Raw genomic sequence first — 17,409 nt, 5'->3', positions numbered from 1 at the left:
GGAAAATAACTCTGAATTAGCTAACACTGGGAATGGGGAAAGGATTTAAATTAAAGGGGTGCAGGCCTGTTCCTTCAGAGCTGGGAATCCCCAGGGGCAGGCAGGAGGCTGCCTTCCCACTGCTGGAGAAGCAATGGAGCCCGGCACCACAGTTTGTGGCTGCTGTAAAGGGGTGAAACTGCAGAAAGGAGTGAGCAGGGAAAACCCCAGCTCTCCTCTGACAGGGACTGGAAAGTCCTGTTTGGAAAACTGGACAAGGAGATAGTTCTGGGAAAATCCAAGTGCTGGAGCAAGGGGAGGGCAGTGAAATCTCCAGGGTGATGGGGGAATTTCTGTTTCAACCTCTCTGGAATTCGGCTTCTTACATTATGACCTGATAAATGTGTCCATGTTTAATGTGAGGCTTTTGGCCCTGATAGCTGTCTGGAGGGACGGGGAGGTGAGATGTGCCAGAGCTTTGCCAGGCTTTTCTATGGAGATGGGGGGAGGCTGTGCAGTGGCCATCCTGGCTGTGTGTGCCGTCCTGGCTGGAATGTGTCCCACACAACTCTCACTCTTGAAAAAATACCGGTGCTGGGAACACAGCAACATGGGAAAAGCCCTTCTTCCACCTCCCTGAAGTGGGCAGGGCAGGCTGTTTTCCCAGGAGAGGGTCCTCCCTGCTGCCCCTGAACTCCGTTCTGCAGTTCTTTCTTCTAGGAACAACCAGATGGTTAATTATTTCCATACCTCAGCTTCTGCCGAAAAATGATCTGCGCTGGGCCTCTGCCCAGACTCCACCACCACTGAAGATTTTCCATTAAAACAAGTCACAAATTATACTTGTACTCCTCAGAGATTATGCTGTCTTTCCTCAGGTTTTGTTGTAGGTTCTACATTTTCCTTTCCTCACAGTTATTTTGCTCATCCAAATATGAACTGAAGCTGTGGGAAAAAAAAACAGCAGCAGTGGGTCTGCCACTTTTGGGGACAGATTAATGGTTCTGCTGGCCTCACTGCCTTCTAGTGCATCAAGCCCTGCTGGGCCAGGCAAATAGATGTGCCCACTAGCTGGATGCAGGGTCCATGTCTGGTAAATACTATCCATTGGCCCCTGTCTGGCCCTACAGTTCTTGGTGTGTAAAATGCTAAGTAATCAGTAAGGAGCCCCTTCCTAACATCAAAAGGCTGAAGGGTAAGGGGGAAGACAATGAGAGTTAAAACCCACAGATTAGGACTGTGGCTTTTCGTGATGTCCAAGCCCATCAGCAGGCAGGCAGCTCCCAGGGCTGCCTGTCCCACTTCTCTCTGCTGAAGGAGCCAAGACACCTTACACCTATGTGTAGGTGTAGCCAAGACACCTTACAGCCCCCACAGCCCAAGCTGAGTGACAGAAGCAGAATACACCATAACCTGAGAGCAGCAGAATGAGCAGGAGGGGAGGGTGGTGAAAGGCTTTTGCTATAACTGCAAAGGTTAGGCTGACCCTGGGGACACAGGGAGGATGCAGCCTCCCACTGCATTGCAGGGTTCACTTTTGCCCTTGTTTTTAACACTTTCCGAAGCTGCAGTTCCTGAAAAATCAGTATCTGTGTTAGTGTCTGGACTCCACTTTCCACCACTGCTGCCCTGGCAGCCTGCATTTTATCTGTCATCACCATGAGGTTATCTAGAGGTCCAGGGCTGATGCTGAGAGAGCTGAAAGGCAGGAGAGAAGGGCCTGAATCTGGTCCCTGGGTTGTGGTTGGGGTGATGGAGGCCTGCAGGAAGGTGAAGTGCAAGGAGGAGGAGGAGGGTGTGGGAGGAAATGGGGAGTTCAGGTCTTTGTGTGCAATATAAGGAAGTATGGGAATATCCCTCTGGGATTATCAAATATATTTACAAGAATGGGCAGTGGGGAAAGGCTAGAAAAAAGAAACAAAAAACCAGCCTCATGCTATGCAGTATCATGGTGATTGAATGGTAGTTCACAGTGAGCTCGTGTTCAGGAGAAAAGGAAAGGGGGAACTGGGGAATGGTGCTCACCTCGTAAATGAGAAAAAAGCAGATGGATATGGGTGACAAGGACTCTAAGTGCAGAGGACACAGTCATGGAGGGAGCTGAGGAAAGGAAAGAGGCTAAGGGAGAGAGAGTCAGTCAGGAAACTAAAAATAAACTTCACAGGACCTTAATCCACAGAACCCTGCCAAAGGTGCCAGTGTAGCACCTTGCACTGGCAAGGAGGACAAGCAAAAGCAAACTAGCATGCTCTGCTAATAGCAGCCATGGCAGCTGGAAAAGGAAAAAGTGATGCTAACAGAATGAATGCCTAAATAGTTCTTTCTCCGAGTCCTGCAAGGGGAATGTGCAATATATCTGCCAGAGTGCCAAGAAGGTAGCATGAAGGCAGGTCACCACCAAAACCCCTGTCAGAAGATCTTTCTAAAGTCATGGCTGTGGAGAAGCCAGAGAGAGCATGGACATGCAGCATGTGTTTGAAACTGGGAGCTGGGGGGTGACCTTTCGTGGACAGTCACATCATATCATCAAGTGAACAGGCAAAGCTCTGCACTGAACAGCCTCATGTTAGCAATGCACAAATACACAACACGTCCCAACCTATTTTGCTAACACACACATATTCTCACATTAATCTCTGTCCTACTTGCTTTACATGCTGTTCTCTGCATAGGATACTTGGTTACTTTTGCATGACTGGCAGAGGCAAACAGTAACAACCAGCATGCGGTACCTGGGCAATGATTTGTTTAGCTGCAAAACTTCCTTGTACAGTAACACATTTGCTTAATTTATTAAGTCATTATAGAGTTCTTGCAAGATTATGCAGCACCTTCCTAAGATACTGTTTGTATAAATGTTGCAATGGGCAGCCAAGAACCTACTGCTGCCTCTGAAACTCCTCCATCAACCTACTGATAACTACACTTTTTTTCCTCCCTCCCTCTGGACTTCAAATAAAGTATTTGCATTCAGATGGTATCTATTTAAATATTTGCATACCATGTCCAGCCACGTACCTGAACACTTCCAGAACACTGATATCTCTTGCTGGTGAATACTACTGCAGAGCCTTGACAGCATTTCAGCTCCTGTTTTGCAAAGGGAAATTAGCTGAAGCATAGCTAATGAGAAGAACGTTGCCTTTTCTATTTCCAGCTGTGGCAACATTGTGTTTAGTCTAGAAAGCCTGAGAATTCAGAATTCACTCAGAATTCTTTGGCAGCAAAAAAACTGTAGCAGCAAGAGGATTAACCACCCTCCAAGTCCCTATCCCCAGATGAGATTTAGCAGTCATTGTGAGTGCAAGATGAGTCCCCAAGAAGAAAAAGAAAGGTTTGGCAGATTCTGACCCAGTCCCACACCTGGAAAATTTTGTGGGTTTGCAATGAAGGCATGGCCCTGTCTGCCAGAAGGAAGTTCCAGTGCACACACCTGGGCTATGCTCATGCAATGAGAGTGGAAGAGAAATAAAAATGACTCAGGATGACAATTTTGTATAATCCTTTCCACAACGGCCTTTGGCTCCCATGCAAATTAGGAAATCTTCAGCCAGCTGCGGTGCTCTTCCTCATACCAGAGAGCCCTCCTTAGAGTAGGTGGTATGGCAGGAACTCTTTGGGAAGAGCAAGGCGGAAAAGGGAATGGGTGTTCCTGCACAACCTGGAGCCATGGCCTTCTCTGGCAGCCTGAGCCAGGCTGGTTGCCAGCAGCACAGAAGTCCCTGGCCAGCACTCCTGGCAGAGCCCTGTTCTGTGTCAGCAGCTCTGCTGCACCCAGTGTCTGTCCAGGGGCTCATGGCAGAGAAGGAACGGGGCACACACCCTCCTCACCACCCGTCCATTACATGGTCACACAACGGGCTAAAATCTGTGGCTAGAACCAGTTGTGTGCTGTGACACTCTGCCAAGAAGCGATCGGGTCTAGGTGAGGATTCTGCCTGCCTGAATGCTGGAGAGAAACAGGCAAGAGTAACTGCAGTGGGTTAAAGCCACATCCTCCTCCACGGCAGGGAAGGATCCGTGGCTCCCGCAGCTGGGAGGGGAGGAGGCCTTGTGGCTGAATTTCAGGGGTGGAAGGCAACAGCACGTTCCCAGGCGTGTGCTCCCTCTTCCCACGGAAATCCCCGTTGGAAAATCCAAAGGTGTCTGAGTTCAAACCAGAGCCAGGGTTGGTGATAAACGAGAGGGCGGGTGGGTGGGCGTGGGGCTGTGCTGCAAACCCCCCTCCTGCCCTGGGCAAGTCCCAGCAAGAGCTGCCGAGTCCCGGAGCTGAACAAGAGGTGCTGTGAGGGCGGGCAGGTGGGTGCTGACAGAGATGGCCTCAAAACCCCTCTCTGGCAGCCCGGCAGCCTGGCGCTTGGGTGGTGGAGGGGGAATCCCATCTCCCTGACCTTCCTGCTGAAGAGGCACAGGAAACACCACCTACGTCTGTTTCCAAAATTAGATGCAGCAGAAGGGATATGGGCTGCTCGGATGTCTCACTCCTGCTGGGGTAAACCACCTAAAACCCCTGAGCCTCTGGCCCCATCAGTCTACCAGGTGTTACATATTTCTTAAAAAGCAAACCAGGTGGATTCCCATGCACTTCAGGGCAACGAGGTGGGCAATGAATCATTTCACAGACCAGGTACAGTAATCTGACTTTTTTTAATAAATACATCTCACATGTACCAAAATAATTATAAACAAAAAAAATGTACAATATTTACACAATATACAACTGCTAAAAAGTGTAGCAATTATGACACACATGGTGTGAAACACACAGTTTCCAATGCCCACAGTTAACATTATTGCTACTTCGTATTAACAGCCAGGAGGTCACCAGTCCCTTGGTTGGACTCTTCCACCTGGGACACCCCACTGAGAGCAGCTGAGGTGAGTCAGTAAGGCCAGGGAGCACCCCTGGTCCAACACCGATTAACAGTCACTGAGAAGATGGGGTGTTGGTATAAGCCTGTCTGGCCATGAAAGGACATGAATTCCTCGGGGTACTGAATGCCACAAGGTAACTAGCAGGATGGAGGTGTAGTCTGTTACCTTGGTAGAGTTGAAAAGATTGGCTATGTGGCTCTTTATGAGGTGGTGTGACTAATCAGAGATCTCTACTGATGTTACACATCCCACTCCTCCATTTAAAAATAGGCCAGAACCTGGAAACGTCCTGTAACAATTACGTGCTCCTTGCCAGGCAGTTTTGTATTTCCCTCCTCGATTTTTCCTCTCCCTTGTGGCTTGCTTTTTAAATGAAGAAAGTCAGTCCTTTTTCTATACAGAGATACACAGTCACTTCTTTCCACAGAAAGCTCTGCTTTAAAATGCCAGCTGTCGTCCTCCAATAAGGCAGTCATCATATATGAGCTGCAAGAAAAAACAAAAGACTATTAACGCAAAACTCTTACTGGGAGTACTGTATCCACTTTGGGATAACTGCCAAATTCTGCATGCCCTGACTTTGGCAGCATATACAATTTCTACACTGAAATGGTTACGTTTGCCATTTAATAGCATTGAGAACTGTAGAAAAACAAACGATGAGGAGGAAAAATCCACCCACTAACTACAATTTTATCTCACGAGGTTCTGTAGGTGTCAGCAACAGAATGATGTTTAGAGAGCTGTGTTGTGTCAATCTCCATTCCCTCAAATTATTTATCTACATTTTATTCTTAAATTTATTCTATTTATAAGCTTGCCCCCACAGCCATCTTGCTGATGGTTGACAGTGTAACTTTAATTATGACCTATTTGTAACCATCTGTAACAAAGGCAAGAGGTCACTGAAGCTTGTCATCAGAGCAACACCAAAAAAGCTACAACGGGCAGGATTTCCCCCTTCTCCTGAGAAGGCGCAAATAGCTCCTTACTTCGTCCTCTGTGAATTCAGGCTCCGATTCACTGCTCTCCTCATCCTCACTTTCGGGCAACATCTGCAGCTCGGCTGTGGTCAGCTGCTTCAGCTGTTCCTGTATGCTGGAGTTGTCTCTGCCCCACGTCAGCTGATAGGGGGAATAGCCCTGGTAGGTCACTTTGTTCACATCCGCCCCATGCTTCACCAGAAGTGACACCAGGTCTGAATTCTGCAGGTCAACAGCCAAATGTAGTGCTGTTCTGCCACTGCATGGCTCCTGTGTGAAAATAACATAAGGTTTAGGATGTTAGGAGAGTCAGAGCCAGTGCCAGACCTGTCAATTCTTACGACTACATAGCCCTGCTCAGCTAAATTCATGGTATACATTACATACCTGAGCATTTACATCTGCTCCCAAGGACAGCAAGTATTCAACAACAGCCAGGTATCCTTGAATAGAGGCCAGATGGAGACACGTATGTCCTGCAAAACACAAATGAAGGAAAAAATTGAGTAAGTCTAACTGAATGGTTAGACATTAGGTTAGGCATTAGGTTAAGAGTCAAGATGATAGGACATGTCACTACCTTAGGTTTGCAATTCACCTATGGCAAGAGGGCCTTTTCCAGAAAAGCTTTTCAGCTTCCATTAAGTATGAAAAATTTGCTGGATTTTGAGAAGATTTCTTAGAGCCTTTATTCCAGTGTTTGACTACAACTTATTTAACAAAAAAAACAAAAACCCAAAAGATGGAGCACTGCAAAATATTCACTAAAAATGCAAAACTCAAAGCCATGAGTGCCAATAATCAGCAGTGAGGAGGCCTAAAAGCCACTGACATTTTAAAGACATTGGACACCACTGCATGCTTTGGGCCTCTCAACTCCCCAAGGGGCATAATCCTGCTCCACGTCTCCAGAGACCTTTGAGCCCTACAGGACATCAGCCCTACCCCCAACACAGCACACTGACATCTATGTACAGCAGCATGCCCGTACCGTTGTAGTTGGTCGCCTGCAGGACAGCGAGGAGGTGGTGAGGCTGGCAGTACTGCGTGAGGACACTGACGCTCCTGAGGGAGCCCTGCTGGCAGGCAATGTGCAGGGGGGTGTTCCCTCGGAAGTCCCTGATTTCCAGGTCACATCCAGCCTTCACAAGATGCTCAGCAATTTCAGGCTGATCGGTGATCACTGCCAGGTGAAGAGGAGTCTGCAGGCAAAACAGAAAGTGCAGACCTGTGAGTTACAACTTGCAAACTTGGCCACAACGTCTGGGTCAACAGACCCCTTGATTGCTTGGTGATTTGTGCCCCTGGATAAAGCCACATCCCAGAAACTCTGTTCTTTATGCTTCCTGACTTATTGTATAGTTGCCCTTTAGTCTGAAAGTGAACAACTTAGGGCTCGCTGGATACAAAACAGCCAATCCGTGTGAAGGGTATCATTAACATCCCAGTGAAGAGGGATGCAACCCATTGCATCATATTTGAAAAATGTGGGTGTTAAATGCCACTCTTGGAGGAGAGGAAGCATTGTACTAACTCTGGCTGGAGCCAGCTGGGGACTTCCCCGAATGCAGGCTTGGATTTAATATCTATCAATTAAAAAATTGAGGGGAAAAAAAAAAAAAAAAAAAAAAAAAAAAAGGACTTTTGGGGGAGGGAATTCCACAAAGAACTTTTGGAAGAATGGAGGGGGCAGATCCACATTTGGGGCTGTGGAGGTTAAAGTACCTGGCTGAGGTTGTTCTGGAAGTTCAAAAAAGCACGGTCCCCGGCCGTCTGCCGGATCACTTCCAGGCTCAGGGCTTTTTCCTCGTGAATAATCGCCAAATGGAGAAAACTGAAGGGAATAAATAAACAAACAAATAAATAAATAATTAAAACGACCGACATTAAAATCCCACGTTAAAAATCCCAGACCCCCTCGGGGGGAGTGGGGAGGGGCAGAGGGGCGAGGCGGGCCCGGGCAGGGTCCCGTGCGGGTGTCGCAAGCCGGGGCTTTCGGCGGACGGGGCTTTCCGCCGCCGTGGAGCCGCCTCTCCCTGGCGCCCCTCCAGGGACTTTCCGCCCTCCCTCCCCTCCCCGCCGCGCCACAGCCCAGCTCGGCGCCTCCCGGCCGGCAGCACATCCTGTCCCCGTCCTCACCCTCCCCCACCCGGCCCCGAGTCCCTGTGCCCCCTCCACTCTCCCCGAGGCCCTCACTTACGTGTCTCCGTCTTCCGTCAGCTGCCGTGCCCAGGCGGGCGGTTCGCGGGGCTGCAGGCGAATGTCCTCAAGCTCCTTCACCAGCTGCCGGTATTCCTCCTCCTTCATGGAGTCCAAGCCGCTGTCGTGGCGATCGTCGAGGGGGAGCCCTCCTTGACGCTCTTTCTTCGCTTGCTCGTAGCCCTCCATAACGGGCGGCTCGGCGGGGCGGCGGGCGCTGATCATGGCTGCGGAGCTACGGCGCGATGCGAGTGAGCGGCGCAGTCGACGGCACTGGGCATATACACCCCGGCGAGGGGATTTCTGCGGGGGAGGAGCCGCCGAGGACGGGAATTTCCAGCCACTCAAAGCCCGACCGACGGGTCCGGTCCTGCTCGGCGCTGCGGGCGATGGTAGGGAGGGCGGATCAGATTGAGACGGCTCCTCCTCCCGTCGTCGCCACCGCCCCTCTTGAGGCGAAGGGGAGGGAAGAGAGCGGCCTGGGGGGGGAATTGGCGTTTTTCCACGTCGAGGGGGAAATACTCGCCTCAGCGGCGTCCCAGTCGGTACTTCCCTGCTGCGCCCCGGGGAGGCTGCCCCTTGCCGGCTTTCCCGCGGGGACTTTCCCTGCCTTGCCCAGTCGTGGATCTCCCCTTGCCCCTTCCCCGGCAGGGCAACGGGTGTCTGTATCGCTGTGGGGCACATGGCATGCTGTGGGGGTCCTTGGTCCCAGCGGAGGCCCCTTGCACTCTGAGGACCCCCTGCACATTCCGGCCTTGATTGCACCCCGCCATCTTTCTGTTTGGTATGAGGGGCTGTAGGATGTCTCAGGGCAGATGCACCGTGGTGGTCACCACACTCGGAGAAGCTCCGCTACACGAGATGCAGCATGGCGTGACAGCTTTCCTCCACTGCCCTCATCTGCACAACAATCAGATCCTTGACCCAGCCAGGATAATTTTGAAGGCTGGTGAGAGGGTCTGCCTTTGGAGGTGTTAACCAGAGCTTATTTATTAATCGGGAACAGATGTATGCCTGCCCTGTACTGCTTGGGAGGGGGTATCGATTTTGGGAGACATGCAGATAGTACGGCACATGACTGGTGTTACAACCGATGCCTGCAGGTGTGCAGGTGCTGCCACAGTGTTTAAAGGGTTTTGCATCACTGCTGTAGAAGTTTTCACAATTTCAGTTGGTGCAGTGGAATCAGGAATGAAAAGGAGATTTCTGTGCCACTCCTGTACACTCAGTTCTGTTCAACTGAGGAAGAGGACTAAACAGTCCTCTTTCAACATATCCAGAAAGGAACAAACATTTTAAAAAAGAAATTCTGTCACTATTCTGACTTTCTCTAGACAATCCTTAATGATTCTTTTCTGCTTTTACTGTTATTGCACCATGTGTGCATAATGAAAACTAGAAAATGCAGGCAGCCACATGGATAAAAGGCATTGTCTGTGAGGCTGACAGTGCTGAATTTTTCCCTGGTGAATTTTCTTCTACTTCTCAGATGTGGGGGATTCCCATCAAGAATTTTTCTTCTCTTGCAACTATTGCTGGCCTCACTGAGTAACAGTGTCTGTGTTTTTTTCCTTTTGTCATTTTCCCATGGGATGGCATCCCTTTGAACAACAATTTATGAGAAAATCCAAAGATGAAAGGGTGAGCCAGAGGAGTGGGTGAACGCCTGACTTTCTATGAGCAGATGTTCCTGATTTTCAGTGCAGCTGTACCATTCCTGGACTTTTTTTTTCATAATTCATAATTTGGCCTGGGACAACCCGCTGGTGCTTCTGGGCAGGTCTAGAAAAAAAGCCATACAATTCTTTCTTTTATAGGGTAAGGGCTATGAAAGTTTTTATGAGCTTCTTGAAATGGTTTCCCCTTTTTCATGTAAATTGGCTGGGGAAATTTAATTAACAAATAAATCTCCTCCTACTTTCTTCCCTGCAAAAAAAGGAAGCTTGGGAGCTGGAAAGCAAGCTCTTGCCCTGACTGGCAAGAAACCAAGCCCAGCCAGGACCATGCTGCTTTTTGTTGGTGTTCTGCTAAAATCATACAGAAATTAAACTTTAAACCTCCCCATCCTCCCTGTGGTGGCTGGGAGGTGAGTTCAGCAAAGGAAGCTCTTTGCTTCCTCTGTAAGTGACCACCAGCTGCTGTCACAGGCTAACATGGGGTTATTTTTAGTGAGCATTTGCCAGCAGGAACCTCTCTTTAGAGGTGTGCAAGATGCTTTCATTTTGTGTGCATTTTAACTCAGTGGTACTGCAGCTGGTGGTAGGTGGTAGAAAGGAGATGGAAAGTAATTTTTGGATGGAAAGTTTGCTGAAGCCAGCCCACTTCCTGCCCCAGGGAGATGCTGCCACCCCACAGCTGCTCTGCAGCCCAGCCTGGGGTACTAGGGAAGAGGGAGGCCCCCACATTGTCCAGCACCCCTGGGTATTAGGCAGCTAAAAGCATGGATCAAGAAGGGATTCAGCTCCAAATCCTGACCCACATGTAAAGGAGCAGGCAGCCATGGATGCAGGGGCAAGCAGAACCCTTCCCTGCAACTACTCACAGTTAACAAGGTCATTGTACAATATTTGCATGAAGTGTGGCATACAGAGGGTAGTATAAAGCAAAGGTTTTGAATTGGGGGTGAAGGTCATTGATGCTGCTTTTGTGCTACTGAGGTACTGGGGTTTTTTTGTTTGGTTTTGTTTTTGTTTTTGTTTTAAATTAACACAATAGAAGTTCTTCAGTAAGTTCTTCAATATAATTTTCTACATGGTCCTCAAGGGAAATAGAATAAAAAAACCCAAACTTGTCTTTTGGATATCTGGTTTTTTAGATACAGGATGCAGGCTATCACAACTCTGATTTCCTACACAGCCTCTCATCCAGGTGTTCCAGTCCTGGGAGGCTCAGACATGCCCACAGGGGGATGGGGCAGCTGTACTTGTCCAGGGACAGGGGATAGCCCTGCTGAAACAGCAGCAAAGCTTTCTGGACCCCTTGGTCATTTGTCCTCATGTATTCTGCTTTAATACCTCTGCTCTGTGTGTATTAATTTCACTCAAGTGCTTTTTATGCTCATCAGCTTTAGAGGAGATAAGGCTCTCTGCAGTATTGTATATGGAGCTGGTGTAGCAATCTCTATCTAAAAGTCACTTTAACAATGTAAAAGCTGGAACCACAAGAGGTGATTTTGCACCTGATACCTAGGGTCTAGGTTCTGCAAAAGGCTCCGTCCGCTTTGGGTGCCCTGAGCACTCAACTGGCAGGGCTGTGGAGCTGCAGGGACGAGATGTTTTGTCTTGCAAAAAGCAGCAGGCATGTCTCTGAGAAGCAGCCTTCCGTGCCTGATGCTGAAAAGGAGCAGTAGGGTTTTAATCAGTTTTTAAAGTATATGAAAGATTTTCATGCTGCTTCCTCCAGCAAACATTAAACTGTAATTTACTGATTGCCACACTAATAATGAGAACTGTCTAGTGCTGTCACTGAGGTGCTGTTGATTTACCAGCATTGGTCCCTCAGTTTTATCCTTTTCTGACTGCTGCTGCAGATACCTATTACTGTTTCCTCCCATTTAATCTCCAGGACTATGCTTGGCTTGCAGTAAATGTACCAGGAAAGGTAGTTCACAACATGGGTTGTGAATGCCAGGTTGTTAAAACCAAAAGCGAAGCAAAACATTGAAGTAAGCCTGCTGGCTGCATGTGTACACACACGTGCAGATACCCTGTTGGAATAGGACTCTGGTTTACTGCTCCAAAAGGCTGGGTACTGTGATAGTGCAATGGAAGCAAGGGAGCACTTAACGCTGTCATTCTGATAACATTTTACCATTAGAATCCACATATCTCAGGCTCCCATTTACAGCTGCTGTAGAGATAAGAACCAGGCAGCCCCAAACAATTAGTCCAGCAGTAAACAAGTAAAATGTATTTCCCTCCTGCATTCTAATAATAATATGACTGTTACTAATTTGAAAGCTTTTATAAAAATGGCCAAATGAGAAGAGACAAATATAAGCAATGTCCATTTTTGTCAGCTGGACTAGAGCTTAAAGTGTTACCCTACCTTCTCAAGCTTTTTCATTATGGAACAGTCAGATGCTCCAAAAAGTAGTGTGGTAGATGCAGTAGGAAGCATTTCTCCACCTTATTTGTGATGATATAATATCAAAGCAAACAGTTCGGGGGTCATTTTTGACACATAAAGCCAAGGTCTAAATTAGGGCATTGAAGAACCTACCTAGGCCACACAGATACAGAAATGGAGTTAACTAGGATGTCCTGGCCAGAGTCTAATGGATCCAGATTTCTGGCTGACTACACTAGTCTCTGTTTTTTATTTTTAGACTCCAGCTTGTTTTTGGCATCTTAAACTGATATATTGTGTCCCTGCTCACTGCATTTCTCTGTGTGAACTGTGGGCTGTTTATATATCAATTGGTTGCATTTCTGGAGATCCTTAGGGATGAGATGTACTATGTTAATTTAAACTGCTTTTATTGTTATGCCTTAAGGGTAAATATAGGTCAAGTAATTTGAAATCAGCTACCACTTGGAAGACGTTTTCTCTGGTGTCACTCACATTTCTCACATGGAAGTTTTGTTAAAACATGTTGCTTGCAAAGCTTTAAGCTGATGTTCAGAGACTTTTGCAGCAAAGCTTGCTGCCACATGTGTTTTATGTAGGAAAGAAGAGACCTGGGCTGGGGGAAGAGAAGGAGAGCAGAGGCAAGTCTCTTGAGCTTGTACAACTTACCCTTCAGCAATACAACTAATGTTAGTCCCCATCAGTACAGCCCCCTCTGGCTGCAGAGTGGTAGCATCTGACAGGGAAAATAGGAACTGGGAGCACACTAATAATTAAAAAGGGACTTTCCCCCTGCAGGCAGCTGTGACATTTGGTAATTTTACAGTCTCTAGTTCTTCTCAGCAAGCAGGGATCTTGCAAAGCTGGAGAGAGTGGCATGGTAGGACCGTGCAGAAAATGCATCTGCTGAGAACTGAGGATGGGGAGCTCTGCCTAGCAGAGGGGGAGCCAGTGGGGCCATGCCAAGAAGGAAGCTGCTTTCCTTTCTGTTTGGATTACAGATCCAGAAGTTCAAAGCTGGATCCAGACACAAATTTCCCTGTGTTACTAAATGATATTTTGAGGACACTAAAGACCCTAAACGAGCAATGCTGGGCAGTGAGAGGCATCCATCCCAGAACACAGAGCTTGCTCTGAACCTCCTCGTGCTCCTGTGAAGCCCTTGTGCCTAAAGATGCGGGGAGCAAACCATCCTGACTGAACATAAAAAGCCAATACTCTGCTGCAGTGGGAGCCCGGCGCCGCAGACAGGCACACGGCAAACCTTAATGAGGAGCTGAGATGCGTGTGGGCCCAGGGATTTCCCTGGGGACGGATGTGGCAAGCACAGGAGGGGCTAATGCACTGTGCGCTGTAGCTGTGCCTCGGAGCTAGTCGGGGAGCTGCCAGAGGAGGAAGCAGGAAATACTAGACAATACTAAGAGCATAACCCTGAAAAGAAGAGGGAAAAAAAAAAAAAAAAAAAAAAAAGAAACACAACAGAAATTGAACTTTGGGCTATGTGCTTCCTGAAAAAGCTCTGGGCCTGCCAGCGCGACAGGCTGTCTGCACCTTCTCCCGGTGAAAGTCCTTTGGAGCCCTGAAACCCAGCAGACCGCAAAGGCTCTGGGAGGGGTAACCCCCATCTGCCGCCCCGGCTGACAACGCGTGTCAGCTGCTGCTGCTGCTGCTGAGGAGGAGGAGGCTTCAAGTCTCCTTGAAGGCAAAATGCCTGTCAGAATGCTCCGGGACTCTGGTCGGGAAGTTCGTAAGGATTTAACCGACTCTTGGTTTTTTGGGTTTTTTTTTTTGGTTTTTTTTTTTTTTTGTTTTTTTTTTTTTTTTTTTTTTGTTTTTTTTTTTGTTTTTTTGTTTTTTGTTTTGTTTTGTTTTGGTTTTTTTTTTGGTTTTTTTTGTGTTTTTTTTGGTTTTTTGTTTTTTTTTTGTTTTTTTTATTTTTGTTTTGTTTTTTTTTTCCACCGGCAGAATAGTTGTGGGCTGTGGGCTGTGTGCTCTGAGCTGGAGCGCTGGCTGTGCAAGCAGGGAGCCTGTGCAGCATTGCCAAGGGCTGGATGTGCTCCTGGTGCCATGCCCTGGTCCAGCCCATCCTTCCTCCTCTGCCGATACAAATGGCTGTTGATGAGAGGAGGGCTGCAGCACCTGGAGTAGCTGAGTGTTCTCTGTGGGAGAGCAAGTTAAGAGGGACAGCAAAGAGCTGGGCTGCATTTATAGGGATGTTGGGTGAGCTCTGATTTACAGACCGAGAGAGGCTAAAGGCAGGCTCAGGGGACTTAAATACAGGTTCTCCCAAACTCCAAGCATCCTGTTCTCTGTATGTAAAGGGTATTGTAGTGTATTGCCAGGACAAAGGTGCTTCAGACTGGTTTGTAATAAAAACCTCCTTTCCTTACACTATGCACTACAAGCATGACCTTCCCCTAAACACATGATGTCTGGCAGCAAGTTTTGGGCTACCACTACCTGCAGGAACTCAGGAGGACAAGCTACAGGGGCCGGTGGTCAGAGGGTGGGCATTCCTACCTGTCCTGCACTATGCAAGCTGCACGTAGTAAAAGGGAACTGGAAGCAATTGTACTTCTTTCAGAGAGTGCTGGGGCCAGTGATTCATTATTGGAGTGGTGGGGAAGAAGAGGGAGCAGATGGAGACAGCACACAGATTTTCCAGCCTGGATAAAGTTTAAATATATCTCTCTCCAAGGCCACATCCATTCCTGGGATGATTTCCCATTTAGCATATGCCTTTTAGGGCTCTGATTTCTTCAGATTTCGTGGGCGTTGTTTACTAACTTAAAGCTGTGGTGTTTCCCAGACAGAAATACCTCTTCTGCCTTTTTTGGACAGACAGTTTGTGCACAGGCACAAACCTATTAAGTTCTTCTGTGAACTCCCTGCCCTGTGCATGAGCCGTGGTGACATCTGAAGAGCCCACACACAACATAATCCCTGCAACATGTGGTGCTGGCCTTTCCCAGATGTCCGGGAACCCTGGACAAATGGGTCCTTTCCAGACCAAATTTCTGAGCAGGGAAAAATATAGCATGCTTGGGAAAACCCTGACCTCTGGCAATGCAGAGCTGGGGCCAGGGGTTTTGGTTTTATGGACAGGAAGATTCATAAAGGCTCTGAAACACATTTGTGGAAAAGCCAGTGAGGAAATTGAGGTGGCAGAATGTGATTTTCCCCTGGGCACTGCAGAGAAGCCAAATTGGTCACTCTTTGAAGCAAGTGTTTAGACAGTCACACAATTTAGTTCCGTCTGCCTACCTGCATGCACACAAACTGTTTCCTTGGCTGCATCCCTGGATTCCCAAAGCCCAGCATCCTACTATGGCCATCATGACTACCTCGTGTATCCTCACAGGCTGACAGTTCTTTGCTTCCGTGGACCTGGGAAATAGAAGACATAAAAATCAAAATATCTTTATCTCCCAGGAGCCTACAGGAACCTGATCTCTTGCAGGATTCAGTTGGCTGTAGCATTACCTTGCGTCTCACCCACTACTGTCCATCATGTTATAGTCACATCTTCTCCTCTACAGAGCCCCACCTATCTGCTGTTTCCTGATGTAGCCCTGTTCATCTGTTCCTGTGCTAGCATCCCTGTGCTTGGAGCTCTGCCCAAAACAGTCTCCTGGTGCAACTTGGCCAAGCCATATGCAGTCCCATGCTTCTCTAAGACATCTAGGATGTGTGTGAACAATTAACTTGTGAGTAATGAACAGCAAAAGGGTATCTGTGGATTGTGTGTGTGAGATGCTCTCTCTCACCCTTTGAAGTGAGCAGCATCAAGTTTCTGTCACCTCAAGGCTGCGTGACCATGAAGAAGTCTGAGCCATCCAGCGTGAGCCTGAGCAGCATCTCCCCACTCTCTGTGCTGGAGGTGCAGTACTTCCTTTTGCTTGGGAACTACCTGCCAGATCTCTGTGGCTCCTTCCCTATATTTGGCTTAGCTGATCTCAAATGAGTAGAATTAAGACCAAGCCAGATCACCCAGTCTCAGGCACAGCATGACTGTGAGACCTAGAGTCACGCTCCTGTGTCCCTTTGCTCCCTCTTTCAGCTGCCTCATCTCTGATAAGCTTTGTTTTGATGCTACTAATCATAGAGAACACAGTAGTGATCTGGGGACAAGTCATACCTGGAGCAAGGTGTTGATGGCAGGGAAGCAGGCATGGGTGTGCTTTTGCTGCTGGAGCAGCAGTTTGCTCATTTGGGCTTTTCCAGGCCTTTCCAGCTGGGAAAGCTTTAATATCGGCTCTGAGCTTTCTGGCTTTTGCTGTGGCATGGTGCTGTGTGGGCAGAGCTTTTCTACCTGTATCTTTTCCAGTGTGGGCCATGGTTACAGGGTGGGGTATGCAGCTTCTTTCTCCTTGTGCCTGCCTGGCTGCTGAGAATTTGACCACCACATGAGCCCTCCCATGTAGGCAGGCACTGCTATGGGGCTGGGGCTCAGCCTGGTTTGGGGAGTGAGGCAATAGGGCTGAGCAGAAAGCAGTGGGCAGCATGAGGGGGACTTTGCTTGTGGGGGTGTGAGTGGGGTGTGCTTAAGAGGGTGGAGAAAGAAGTTTTTCAGATTTTGTGCACTGTTGCACTGATGCCCTCACATATGGAACATGCTCAAGTGGGGTTTCAAAAAAACCAACTTCAGTTTATTTTAGCTCAGTTTTATTTAACCCTGATGAGCTGAGCTGTTATGAGTAATCATCACACATATGAAAGCATGCATTGGCAGGACAGGAATAGTCCCCAGAGGGTTCCTTTCCTAAGGGCCATCCAGAAGAACCCAAATGCATTGTCTTACAGGAATGATGGAGCCTCTGGGAGGCTGACTGGGCTGCTAAAAGCCTGTCCTCAGGAGCCCAGCTGCACTTGTTTCAGCTGCATCATCAAAGTGAATCATTCAATAAAAAACAATTAGCTGAAGAAATATCACTAAACAGTAATAATTATCCAAATGTCCTGCCATTGACCATTTAGATAGCTAAATCCACACAATCAATTGTGTTAGTGAATGCTAATTCAAATCTAATAACCTTCTGGTTTATTTGATTATGTATAAAGAATTCACCTGCAGTGTTGTGACAGGATGGGACTGTGGAGCAGCTGGTTGCTTTGGCACCTGCCTGCCCTGTGGCACCTGCACACGTGTTGTCCCCAGGCTGCCAACAGCACGCACAGTGTCCTCCAGTCAGGCTGGAGAGCAGAAGAGCAGTGACACAATGTCTAGGGGTCTTTTGGCTGGGAAGGCAGCAGCTCTCATGAGCTTCAGAGACACTTGTGTCCCCACAGAAATGTGGTGGGGCCT

General features: G+C 48.1%; 1 protein-coding gene and 1 long non-coding RNA gene across 2 annotated transcripts in view; one reads left to right on the top strand and one right to left on the bottom strand.

The window, feature by feature from the left end:
* Positions 1–4,607: 4,607 nt before the first annotated feature.
* Positions 4,608–8,403, bottom strand: NFKBIA (NFKB inhibitor alpha). Its single transcript, XM_071746127.1, has 6 exons — positions 8,038–8,403; positions 7,563–7,671; positions 6,829–7,039; positions 6,225–6,313; positions 5,847–6,107; positions 4,608–5,340 (listed from the first exon to the last, which is right to left on the bottom strand). The coding sequence occupies exons 1-6, from the start codon at positions 8,259–8,261 to the stop codon at positions 5,293–5,295; spliced, it is 942 nt and encodes a 313-aa protein (XP_071602228.1). The 5' UTR covers positions 8,262–8,403; the 3' UTR covers positions 4,608–5,292.
* Positions 8,404–8,456: 53 nt separating this feature from the next.
* Positions 8,457–17,409, top strand: part of LOC139797173 (uncharacterized) — a 37,249-nt gene continuing 28,296 nt past the window's right edge. Inside the window, exon 1 of the long non-coding RNA XR_011726332.1 lies at positions 8,457–13,851. This is a non-coding gene — a long non-coding RNA (uncharacterized lncRNA). The remainder of the gene's footprint in view (positions 13,852–17,409) is intronic.

The sequence above is a fragment of the Heliangelus exortis genome, chromosome 5, assembly GCF_036169615.1.
Source record: "Heliangelus exortis chromosome 5, bHelExo1.hap1, whole genome shotgun sequence".
In the NCBI taxonomy this organism is placed as follows: Eukaryota; Metazoa; Chordata; class Aves; order Apodiformes; family Trochilidae; genus Heliangelus; species Heliangelus exortis.
Note: the sequence above shows the minus strand (reverse complement) of the source record. Positions and strands in the feature narration are given on the sequence as shown.